Raw genomic sequence first — 13,740 nt, 5'->3', positions numbered from 1 at the left:
TTTCATGTGAAACACACAGTTTTTTGAGTATAATAAAGAAGAACTGGGAGTTAATAAACAACAATCCATCACTTGGTAAAATTTTAGGCCCGCACCCTAGAGTTGTTTTCCGTAAAGGATCAAATTTGAAAAACTTACTGGAAAACAAAATGAGAGAAGGGTCGAGAAATAAAGGTATGTTTAGGTGTGGCATGTGTTCACAGTGTAAAGTGGTGGATACAACAAACAATTTTACTGTAAGGAACATCAGATACAAAGTCAGCTACAGGTTTGATTGTAAATCTCGGATGATCATTTATTTGGCTAGATGCAAGGTTTGTCCAGTTTACTATATTGGCAAAACTGAACGAAAGTTCAAGGAACGCATTTATGAACATCAGTATGTCATAGGCAAAAGTAAACTGGACAACGCACTAGCCAAACATGTAAACGAACACAACACACATAATTTTGGATATATGGTCATCGACTAAATACCCCAGGACCTAAGATGGGGTCCTTGTACATTACTATTAGAAGCAAGAGAGTTATACTGGCAGATTTTGATGAATGCATACAATTTCCCAGGACTGAATGAAACATGTACGATTTCTAGTATTTTAAAACTTAAAACTTTGCACAGATGACTGGAGTATTAACCACATATGAGTTATGACCAAGTGCTAGGAGTGACAAGGTCATCACTTAACTGGTGCATACTTCAAGTTAAAGTTGTTCTTTGTTGTTTTATTGAAAACAGCATGATTCCTTATTGTAACATAGACTACTTGTTTTCCACTTAGAATGAGAATGTTATTTTATTTTCCTTGTATTGTTTTCATTTTTTCTTCTTCTTTTGTGTCCTTGATAGTAAATTGTTGCTCAAAGGGAACGTACTAGTCATTGTATGGTACAATAAGTGGGGTGGGTAGGATGTATTCTTCATTGCTGAAAGAAGCAATGGCACTAAAGTGTAAAATAGGACTGATGTCTTTAAGTGTAAAACATGCATAGATCCTTAATTGGATTTCACTGGGTGGGTTGGGATCACATGACAATGTATTCATCTATTTAAAATGTTTTAAGATAGGTTTTATTTGCATCTGAAGAAGTCCTTGTATTCAACAAGACGAAAAGCGCTTCATGTTTATCGTGTATTTTTTTAGTAAAAGCTTACAGAGTGAATTTACTTTGTCCTCTGCCTTTTGTTTGCCATTGTTTGGTTTTTGGACTTTTGAGAAGTTTGTTTTGTCTGCTAGTTATTTGCCACTTGGGTTTGCCTTTACCAGAAAGTCTGCCTTGAAGGAAAATACTGAGTTTCTGAATCAGGCAGTTAAATACAGAGTCCCTAAGTCTGAAGCAAGAAGGCAGACCACAGAGACATAATGGCCTATAGTAAACAATAAGAGACAGCTGCCTATAAAGCATATCATGATCATTGCCTCTTCAGGGAGTCAGATTTCTGACCTCTGGGATTAGACAGGGTTCTGAAGAGGAGTATCCAGAGATTTATCTGTAAAGGAGGACAGTGGTCTGAAAAAAGAGTCCCAGAAACCTGGAAAGGAGATAGGCGATAGAGTCATGCAAAAGACAAACTAATAGAATTAGCCCTGCCTACATAGTAAAGTATGCTGAGGGACAAAGATGGGACTTTGTAAGTACTGTTTATTTTACTGCCAATCACTGAGAAAACGCCCTCTGTTCTATGAAGGAATACGGAAACTGTATTGGCTGAAAAATGGCCACACTGAACTGAACTTTACAGAGGACCCACATAAAGTATTTTAAACAAACTGGATTTTTTTGGTCTTGCATTTACAAAAGCACTTGCTAGAAAATTATTTGTTTAAAGAGACTAGCAGTACCTTCATGACCAGATTTAATTTTTGGCAAGAAAGTAATTTTATGTTCTTCCTTGTAAATGCACTTTAACTTAAATCTGAAAGGCTGGGTATAGAGAATGTTTTTGTTATTTTAAGCACAGCAAATTGCTAATATATATGTGTGTGTGTGTGTGTGTGTGTGTGTGTGTGTGTGTGTGTGTGTGTGTATATATATATATATATATATATATATATATATATATATATCTGTGTATACATATTGAAATTGATATAAGTGAACATTTGCTTGTGTGTGATATATAATATGTATATTACTCTACAGTGAGCAGATGAAATATAGATGTCTGAAATATTGAAGCCTAAATGGTGACATAAAACAGCCACAGACTACTGCACATTCATTCACCGATGATTAACCTTACAGTAAACAAAGTAAAAAGAAAGCATTTATGCAATGAGATATGCCCTCCTACAACTACAACATTCAACTCTAATTATGTATACTAACCCCAAGATTGCAGATTCTCTGGGGAAAGTTCATATTCCCCTAACTGGGGATTGTCGATCTCACATCCCTGTCAACCAAAGTGTGTTGACCAAACAGATATTGGCTTTTGATCATTTTATTCAAAAGTACTAAACCTACACACACACACACACACACACACACACACACACACACACACACACATATGTGTGTGTGTGTGTGTGTGTGTATAGATAGATATTCTTCATTTGCTGGCAGCCATCCCAGTACAGGTTGGCCCTGACACTGTAGATAGGCTGGCACTTCTTTGGCCAAGTCACAGTCCATGCAGTAGAAGCTTACAGTAGTACCCGAAGCTGTGATGTGAGTTACTTTCTGTGCTTATCAGGGCCAGAAAATACCACTGTTGTCTCACTGACCTGGCTATGATTGGGCCATAAGAATTTAAGTAAGATAAAAGGGCTAAAGTAGAGATAAAAAGAAATGACTTTGCTAACTGGAAAAGGACATCTCACAAGGTTCCAGTAATGCAGTGTTAACATGTTAAGATAATAATATTGTACAATAGCACTTACCCGCTCTCCTTTGATGCCTGTCTCGCCGGGAAATCCTGCAGGACCCTGCATATAGATAACAATGTTATTAAGTGTTTTTCATTTTTCCTCATATTTCTTTAAATGTTCTATCAACCAAATGTTCTAGAAATCAAGTTAGGAAGCATCAAATAAATGTTTTTGTATTTATCAATAGCACCCATGATAATCTGTATGCATTTAATGAATTAATAGGTCTTATCTCTGAGATGGTCAATACAACACATATGCAAACTGAGAACTACTTCTACTTACTAAATATTTTCTGAGCCTGAAATTATGACATAAAATGGGACTCCTGAGTGATACAGATGCTTGGTTTCTTTGAAACCAATTTAGCACTGACAACTGATGATATTGTATGCATGCAGGGGTTTCTGGGGCAAACTAAACTTAGTGTGCCATTTTGTATGCATGTTGAAGCCTCTGGAGCTAACATGACTTTCTCTCACAAATTATTACATGACAGGATCTCTGGAAGCCAAGCAAACATTGTCACATATATTTTATATGTAGTGGGACCTTTATATCTAAGACAATACTATCTACCCACTAACATTATACATACACACACACTAATATATATATATATATATATATATATATATATGTATGGGTCTACTTTGTATTATCGAATTCTCACTTACCTGAAAATTACATTCACAAGATGACCTCACCGAAAATGTATTTTAATGAACACTCGGATCACCAAAGTTGTACTCCAGGAAACTAACCACTTGCCCACCACGAAAAAAAAATGAACCAAAACAAATCAACCCCCCCAACTAAATATACCATCTCCGAGATCGCACTATAGTGGGGAAAAGGGCAAAGTTTACCATGGTGGCCAAGTGGTTAGTTTCCTGGAGAAAAACTTCAGTGATCCAGGTATTTGCTAAAATAAGTTTTCGGTGAAGTCGTCTCTTGAATGCAATTCTCTGGTACGTGCGAATTTGATAATATCAGGTAGACCCATATATATATATATATATATATATATATATATATATATATATATATATATACACACACACACACACACACACACACACACACACGCACACACGCACACACAGCAGCAGAATTGTGCTAGTTACTTATAAAAGTAATAAGTTACTATTACTAGATACTTTTCAGTGAAAGTAATATATTACTATTACTTATTACTTTTCTTAAAAGTAATATATTACTATTACTAGTTACTAACTAAATTAACATGTTACTTTTACATAAGTATAGTTTATTAATTATAATATTGAAATTTACTCAGATAAGTAAGCACGTGCATATTAACAGCTGAAAATCTGCAGAAGACTAGTCTTTATAGCTGGGCGGCACAGTGGTACAATGATTAGCGTTGTCACCTCACAGCAAGAGGTTCTGCAGTTTGATTCTTGGCTGGCGTGCCTTCTCTGCGGAGTCTGAATATCCTCTCTGTGTTCGCGTAAGTTTCCTCTGGGTGCTCTGGTTTCCTCCCACATTCCCAAGACATGCTGCAGGTGTATTGGACATTCTAAACTGGCCCTAGGTGTGCATGTGTGCACCTTCTGAGGAAGGTTGGGCACTGGTTTGGCAACTTGACACTGTAAAACTCTACTGCCACTTGTTCTGTGGACCGATGATCCACTGTGGTGACACTTAATGGGAGTAGCCACAAGGAAAAGAAGACTAGTCTTTATAGCTAGAGAGTCACAAATAATAATTGAACCAAACCATACACAACCAGCAGCACAAGACCTATAAAAAACTATCACATTTTGTCTATTTTCAGCAACTAAAAATCAAAACCCGAAAAGAATTTTAAATATAACATAACAAAAAATTGTCAAGACAAAAGTTGGTTGATCATAGATCCACCTGTAGAGTCCTGCTTGGTGCAGTGGGTTGGGACATTGGGTGTTAAACCGATGAGTGGTGAGTTTGATTCCAATTGATGGCAGTATGGAGAACCAAAGCTGTTTATTATACGGAAAGGTAAAGATATGATCTCTAGCAGAGGACAAACTGATCGGTATTGAGCACTAAGATGTAAGTAGGCATCAAAGAGTTTTGCTGTGAAACTTAGCCAAGGAAACTAGTGCAATTGCCACAAGGCCTAGAACCCAGGGGCTATGAAAGTTTCTGTACTGAGCATAGTTCCTAAGATCTCTAAACCTTGAGTTGGAGTCAATTGTGATCTTTCATAATTAACAGTTATTCCTAGGTATTTATTAGTTAGGAGAACATAGTCTCTTGCTTTTTTTTGTTAAACAAATGCCTGGTTGGAGCAGTAATGAGCCATTTGTCTAAGTATGGAAACCCCTGGAATCCTAACAGTCTCAAGGTAGGTGCTATTTCTGCCCTGCACTTGGTGAACACAGTGGGGGCTGAGGTGAGGCCAAAGGACAGAACCCTGAACTGGTAATGGCTGGCTATTAGACATAAGTGGAGGAACCTTTTGGATTATTTGTCCATTCAATATGGGTAATATGCTTCCTGAAGGTCTATGGAGCATATCCAGTAGTTATTTTCCAAGAACAGAATAATGGAGTAAGAGTGACCATATGGAATTTCATTTGGTGAACCAATTTGTTCAGAATGCTGAAGATCAAATTTGGTCTCCAGTCACCTGGTCTTTTTGTTTTTTTTGTAGTTTTTGTTTTTGCGTAACTACTGGGTTCCTTATGTTGGATGGAAAATTGGGGAATTTCTTGTGTACTGGGGGGAGTATCAGAAAGGATATGACATAACCTCTGGATATAATCTTTTGCATTCAAGAATCTGTAGTTACTTCTGGCCAGGTGTTTAGATGTAAGGATAAGCGCCCCTCCAACTTCCTCCAGAGGAAGATAATTGGGTTTCCTTTCAAGAGCACTGGTAGGGCTTACTAAGGAAAGAATCCCTGGAGTTGTGGTTCTGAAGGCCACCTCTGCCATATGAGTGGCGTTCTCCACTGAAGTTCCCCCCTCTGCTCCTGGGAGAACTGATTCTACGTGTGTCTTGGAAAGGCCCTTTGGATTTTGAACCACATTTTCCCAGTGCTCCTGCGATTCCTGGAAAGGGATCTTTGGGGGGATGGAAAAATATGTCCATGGCACAAAAGATCTTAACATGTTCCTCAGAGTTGAAAAATGCTTCTTGAACTTCTGATCCAAAAGGGGAAGATCCGTCAAAAGAAGCACTGATGCATAAAAAAAACAAAAAAGAAAAACTAATGACTCTGCAAAATCACATAGACACATCCAGGTGAATCTCCCACTGGCAACGAGTGAATCTGTAAGTCTGCAACTGCAGTGAGTGTAGCTGACAAGCTGGACACAGACTGTAGGGTAGATGAGTGGGAAACAACTTTCTCTTGTACTTCCACAGAAACAGCTCCCACAAGGGTATTGGATAGTTGTTAAAGATATTTCTTTAATCTATGAAATTCTTAGTGGAGGTTAGGATTGAACCTTGTACCTCATGCACAGGAAGTAAAGACCTTAACCATTATGCCAACTGCTATTGATGGTAAAAACTACCAAGAAATTCAAGGATGCTAGGGGACAGGTCGATGAACTCCCTTTCCAACCCTATCCATTGTCTGAGACTGTCTACTAGGCAGGTGAACAGAGGAACTTTTTATAGCCAGCCCCTTTCCCGAGATGGCTGTAATGACCATGGACACTACAGCGAAATCCTTGGCCCTGAACTGTTGATCCTTGGGGAAGAAAATAATTTTATCAGGAGTAATGGGAAAGGCTAAAAGGAGTCATGACCTTTCCATGCCCACTGAGAAAACAACTGAATAAGCTCATTAGTGGAGAGAATCACCCAAGAGGTAGACAGTCAGGTGCTAAAGGGCAGTAATACTGATTGCTCTGGGGTAGGGTTTTAGGACTTCCAGTCAACCCCCCCCCCCCCCGGTTCCAGTGGCTCCAAGGTGTCTCCAAAGGAGATATCATCAGAGGGAGACTTTATAGGCTCTTCTCTTCCATTGAATTCAGTATTATCAGTGACAGATTTCTCCATGGTAAGTAAATGCTGCCTCTTGCACTTTCTCTTCTGAGGGGCCTCATTGGTGGGAGGGGCCGGGGGTATCAGAAGACGATGGATCAGATATCCAGGAATCCTGCCATCTGGGCATTCTCTGTCCCCATGGAGATGTTATTAAATTATTGAGCTTGGGGATAGAGTGGTTTTGATCTCCGAAGAAGGGGGGGGGCACGACTGGTTGGCTACAGTAGACAGGGTTCTTCATAGCCCCAAAACTGAACTCTGAAGAGGAAAGGGACAGAAGAACCAAGATTAACAACCTCAGAATCACGGTCACTCCCCACACTAACGAGACAACTGCCAAGACAGAAGTTGGAGCCAAACCAAAGCGTGCTGATGCTCCAAAGTGCAGGGACTGCTTCAAGAAGTAGCCTTTGATGCATGCTGCCTGAAGTCAACAGCACAGACTAGGGCCTGAGAGTCCAGATCCAAAAAGTGGCAGAGATCAGTGTAATCACCGATTCTAGAGGTAAGAGCATCTCCGGAATTGATGCAGTCAGCGCTGGGAGGGTTAGGGCCAAATACTGTAAAGACTCAACAGGAGAAGACTGTCCTAGGAGATAGTTTGTCCTACAAAGGTTTAATCAGTGCCGAAGGTTGGCGCCAATGGAGAGCCATACTATTATACTATATTTGTTTCAGAACTGAAGGTCCCTCGGTGTCAAAGATGCAGGTTCCGATAAGGCTATTAGTTCCATGGATGCTGTCGGAACTGAAGCAATATGCTTAGAAGCAGTCATTTCAGAGGAACTTAAAAGAACCAAAGCTCTGAGCCTTCTAGAAGATGGCACCAAGGAAGAAAGTGGCACCGAACTGCTTCTGTTTTTCAAATTTTCTGTTGAAAGAGAAGAAAAGGCTGATGAGGGTGATGTTTCACTGTCCTCCCTGTCAGCACCAAAGATGGCCTCAGCTTCAAAATGAATTATTCTGACATTCTACTAGTAGTCTTTCTTAAAACATTGGGAGCGTGTCATCTCTTCCTTCATGTAAAAGTACCTGGTTCAAAAAGAAAACACATGAAGGAAAAACCCGTCAAAAACTGAAACCTTCTGGCCACATTTCTGGCACATCTTAAAACCAGAAGGGCCCTTAGATTTTCCAATTATAACTTTAAAGGAAATTGGCAACTCACTTTCCTAGAAGAAGCTGCTGAACACACCCACTCACATACTCAGACAAGATAGTGAGGAAAAGCAGAATAAAAGCAAGAGATTTTTGAAAATACAAACAATGGTATAAGAGAATACAAAACTGCATGGAAAGGAGAGAACTACTAACGCTGGTAGAGAGAGAATACAACTTTGTATTAAGTAAAAGGAAGAGGGCAGAACTCACATAGAAACAAATAGAAATATAGGATGAAGAAAACATTTTCGGAGAAGAAAAGTTATAGATAGATAAAATAAATAACTGACTTAGCTTGAGAGCTCTGGTGAATGTGTCTGTCTCTGGAAGTGGAAAACGAGATCTGAGTTAACTAGGACAGGGACATTGTGGGTAGGTCTTAAGCTCAAGAGCTTTTGATCACTGCGAGCTATAGTAATGGCCAAACTGGTTCCAATATTCGGAACCGAACCTATCAGTCAAGGATAAATGAAGATTGACAACATCAGATCAAACTATTTCCTTGATCTGCAAAAGTATTTTTTCATGGACAGAGGTTGGGAACCACAGAATGGATTACTGGAATGGTTGGTGCCATGGAGGCTTTCAAGACAGAATAGTACACTTAGGAAAGAGTAAGAAGGCATGAGGCATATAGGAAAGGTAGAATGCTATGCATAAATGTTAAATGTATTTAAACAGCACAATTGTCTCTTTCTGCCTTTAAGCAAGTACAAAGTGCTATAACTCCATGTATCTATCTATCTATCTATCTATCTATCTATCTATCTATCTATCTATCTATCTATCTGTCTATCTATATGTATATGTATACATGTGTGTGTGTGTGTGTGTGTGTGTGTGTATATGTATATATATATATATATATATATATATATATATATATATATATATTTATAGAGGGTCTATATTACAACGTCGAACTCACAGGATTCCGAACGTTGTAATATCAAACCCATATGTTTGAAATGTAAAAATAGTGAAGCTACAGAACACCGATTTTTTTCCCAGGGAAAAAAATCGATGGGCCATTTTCGCTGCTTTGCTATTTCGTCCACTGTGGTGCGATCCCAGAGTTGATATATTTAAGTAGGTGGGTGTGGGGGGCACAGCCCCCACATTGGGGGGTGTGGGGGGGTGAAACCCCCCACATTAGTTTAAGTTTAAAGTGTACGTGTAATTTTTTTTTTTTTGCACCGGAACAGCAATTTTTTTTCACTGGGAAAAAAATTGCTGTTCTGTGTTTTCATATTTTTTGATTTTCAAACTTCGTGGTTCGATATTACACCGTTCGAACTCCTGTGAGTTCGACAATGTAATATAGACCACAGATATATATATATATATCCCTTCTTAGTAGAATTTATTACTATTTGCAGGGAAACGGTTTTACATTAAATATAATAAACATTCTCCTAACAATGCAGTGCAAATACTTTCAAAATGAGTCAAAGATTTTCACTTTGCAGCACTCTACAACTTCAAAGAAAAAGAGCATACTAGATAAGGTTTAGTACACCTTTAGACAGGTAGTTTGGATGCTCATAAAGCATTTCCTTGGCTTTCCAAGGACTGCATGTAAAAAGCAATCCAGAACAGCCAAAGTTGTTTTACTTACTCAAAAACCATATGCCAAGAACCTGGAAGAAAACAGAATGAAGCTTATGGACAGGACGACTTAGTTAAGCCTTGTAGTTGTTGATTTAATGGTGTAGTCCACAGAAATCCACAAGATAAAAACGCCAAGGAACAAAGCTTTTCAGCTGTTAAAATAGTTTAATCCAAGCATTTGCTTCACAGGAAAAAATACTGAAATCACACTAACGCTCCAAATGCAAGCACGTTTTCGTTTCAAAAACTTCCTCGGATGTGGGCTGGTAACTACATCAATGCATATATATACATCAATTAACATTTAAAACCACCAATCTCATGCTGCATAGTAAATGAGGCATAATTGAAAATTATGTCAGGAAAACTTTTAAAAGCACATTCTAAATGCCTTGGCATAAAAAGTACTATTGACCTAATTGTACTAATGACAACAATCAAATATCATACCAGTTGTCTAAAAGTTTGCAAACTCTTTGATACAGTCACTTTTATTACTTTAATTTAAACCTTAAAATCTCTAAAACCTTTTAAAACCTTTACTAAAAAAACTTTTAATACAATGCCATCTTGTGGAACAAAGTTGAAAGTTGGAACCAAAGAAGAAAAGGAACATTTAAATATGGACACTGTGCTCAGTGTCCATATATTACAAACAGGGAAACAGTGTTCCTTGAAAGTAGGCAATTGGTTCTCCAGGGGAAAGAATACAGTAACTGTGAGGACAAAGGAATAGTATATTTGGCAAACTGGAATATGTCAAGCCTTCTGTGTTGGGAAGACAGAACGAAAGTTGAAAAGAAGAATTTATGAGCACATGTACGAGATACAAAACAAAAAAGAGACTAATGTGCTCTATAAACATAAGTTACAATGTGAACAGACATATTATTAATTTTTTGTACTGGAAAAAGTGAAATATGATGTTAGGGGTGGTTTATGGCAGGAAAGAATTGAGTACTGTGAGCTTTGTTGGCAAGTTACGTTGCAAGCCGACAAGCATCTGGGACTCAATGAAAGTATTTCCATTGCCCCCCTCCTCAAATTAAGAGCTGCGAAATTATAGATCCCAAATAGGAATCTAATGTTCTTCCTTTACTTAATTATTAAGTTATTAACTAATTTCCATGTCAGGATTGCTATCTCAGCTTGTATTTCAACAATATATTTTTCAACATAAGATGACGAACTACACTGACGTCAAGAAACTGAAAGTGTTTTTAGAATGTTTTTAAAGTATTTGTATTTTCCATTTTGCTATTTTGCACGTTATTTATTTATTTATTTGTTTATTTATCATGAAGATTTTAAACATATTTGTATTAACATGGATAGCTGCTTATTACTGTATTGCTCTGAGTTTTGTAAGCATGATTACAACAGTTACTTCATATAAGTTCTGGGGTCAGAGAAATTCCTAGGAAGCATACATTCTGTATAACAGAAAATGGTAGTTCAACTTTGTTCCACAAGATGGCATTGTATTAAAAGTTTTTTTAGTAAAGGTTTTAAAAGGTTTTAGAGATTTTAAGGTTTAAATTAAAGTAATAAAAGTGACTGTATCAAAGAGTTTGCATACTTTTAGACAACTGGTATGATATTTGATTGTTGTCATTAGTACAATTAGGTCAATAGTACTTTTTATGCAAGAAATAAGGCATTTAGAATGCTTTTAAAAGTTTTCCTGACATAATTTTCAATTATGCCTCATTTACTATGCAGCATAAGATTGGTGGTTTTAAATGTTAATTGATGCATATATATGCATCGATGTAGTTACCAGCCCACATCCGAGGAAGTTTTTGAAACGAAAACGTACTTGCATTTGGAGAATTAGTGTGATTTCAGTGTTTTTTCCTGTGAAGCGAATGCTTGGATTAAACTATTTTAACAGCTGAAAAGCTTTGTTCCTTGGCGTTTTTATCCTGTGGATTTCTGTGGACTACACCATTAAATCAACAACTACAAGGCTTAACTAAGTCGTCCTGTCCGTAAGCTCCATTGTGTTTTCTTCCAGGGTCTTAGCATATGGTTTTTTAGTTACTTTTTTGACCTGTTGGCAGTTTTTGGTGATTTACTTACCCAAAACAAATATCTCTTAGGTAAGCAACAAAACATGAGATAAAGTAACTATTTAGGAAAGGGAATGAAGCAAAACAAATGATTTACCTGAGAAATAAATGCAGAAAGTTGATAAAACCCAGTGACTTCCGTTACAGCCTTCTGAGCACACTTTGCTAATCTAGTTCTATCTTTTTCAGTATTTAATTGTTGATTCAGACCTTCATATTTCAGCTTAGTTTTCGGTTTGAGCCCATAACTATTTAATATGAATCAGTTACTGAGGATTATTCCAAGCCACAGCAATCATAGCTCCAATTGCTTTTATCTCAGGTTTATCAAAACTTGTAACACCTTCCATCAGCTTCTATCATCATCTCCTCAAACACATTTTAACTTCTTTTTTACTAGGAAAAATTTCCTGACATTTGAAAAATTGCTACTGTAATACATGAACTTCACTAAAATTATCAATCTGCCATCCCATATCACTTCTCTCTCATCTTAATAAATTTAATGACATAATGTAACATGATCCCATCTCTTAAACTATTTATTGTCTGATACTCACAAAAATGTCTTCAATGAATGCATGGTTTGATGGGAACTTTAACTTTCTTTAATTTTTATTGACTTTGTTAAGGCCTTTAATTTCACATTTCATCCCATTCTAATATCCTAGCCCGAAAATATGTGCTAAACTTCATAGCAACTGAATAGTTTTTGAAGTACCTCGATGCCAGAACCGTGAAAGTGGTCAATAAGAGGTCATTTTCAGACCATTTCTCCTTTTTAGAAAGGATGTGTTAGGACTTTATATTGCGGTCATTGCATTTATTTTTGCCAATGCACTAAACATTGAGAATTCTTTTTACTGGCCTGCCTTTATGTGTCCTGCTTATGGGTGATCTTTTATCAACCACCCACTTCTCTATTGTCAGTAAGGACCTAGCCATAAAATACTAAAACATTAATAGTATAACAAGCCACTCAAAATAAATTTTAGTAAACTAAGGCAGTGTTGTTTTCCTGCTAGTCTGAAACTGGCTTCTCTAACCTGAAGATGTTTTCCCTTTAACACAATGTAAGATTAAAATGTTAAGTGTTACTTAAGACATGTAGACCTGTGACTGGACCACACGTTTTCTTTAATGCATCAGACACAGTAAAGAAGAGAGAGACACTCTCATTACTTAAAACCTTGTGGAGTCTCTGCCGTTGGCTTACAAATGAAGCTAGAGTTAATTTGGGTAAAGGTGTTTTAATTTCGTCAGTTAAAGAAACCCTTCCCCTTTCTTACAGTTGTATATGTATCATAAATACTACAGACTTTATTACACAGAATATGTAGCTTTATGATAAATCTCCTTGCATTGAGCACCACTGTGCTTCCCTCACCAAGGTTCAGTGTCTGCCCATTTTAGAACATGCTGCTGCCTTTCTGTAGCTTAACATACCAAGGCACTGCTTATGCTGTGCCTCATGGCAACTTACAAAAGCTGTCCTCATTCACCAAGTCATTGTCCCCAGCAACCTGATACTGCACTGATGACAGGTTAATGGGTGGAGCCAAAGGAAGAGATTGGCATATGGTCTCCCAATGGAATCATTAATAAATAAGGAAATGTAGATATGTGGCTCATGCAGACCACTTTAGCTGTACACAGCTGCTCTGAAAACAGTTCCAAGGTGTTTTCCTTGCACAGCGTGCACACAACTCATGCTTTTTGTTGGAAATCTTGGTATCCATTGCCAGGAAGCCATACCATGGTCTCAACATTATCTTAACCCACTTTTGAATTACTATTTAGCAGAGCAGATCACTAAACACTGACATCTAGAGCTGTTACAAGATATTTATTGTGCACAGACTTTTCAACAGATGTTGGAATTTCAGTTTGCCTTTAATTGAAGATACACTGTGACTAAGCACAAGGTTTGCAGAATCCATTCTTGTATCTCTAGTGCTTGACAAGACATTTTTATCTGAGAAAAAAGAAAAATAGGGAGCTTCATTGCAATATTT

General features: G+C 37.5%; 1 protein-coding gene across 3 annotated transcripts in view; it reads right to left on the bottom strand.

Moving 5' to 3' along the window:
* Window positions 1–13,740, bottom strand: part of LOC122799279 (EMI domain-containing protein 1-like) — a 1,823,504-nt gene that overhangs the window by 269,129 nt on the left and 1,540,635 nt on the right. For all 3 annotated transcript variants that reach the window (XM_044068236.1, XM_044068235.1, XM_044068237.1), the window contains one exon: window positions 2,886–2,930. In XM_044068236.1, coding sequence (XP_043924171.1) covers window positions 2,886–2,930 — 45 coding nt within the window. The remainder of the gene's footprint in view (window positions 1–2,885; window positions 2,931–13,740) is intronic.

Source organism: Protopterus annectens, chromosome 4.part0, assembly GCF_019279795.1.
Source record: "Protopterus annectens isolate FY-2018-M chromosome 4.part0, PAN1.0, whole genome shotgun sequence".
NCBI classification, from domain to species: domain Eukaryota; kingdom Metazoa; phylum Chordata; order Ceratodontiformes; family Protopteridae; genus Protopterus; species Protopterus annectens.
This window is presented reverse-complemented; position numbering and strand designations above follow the sequence as displayed.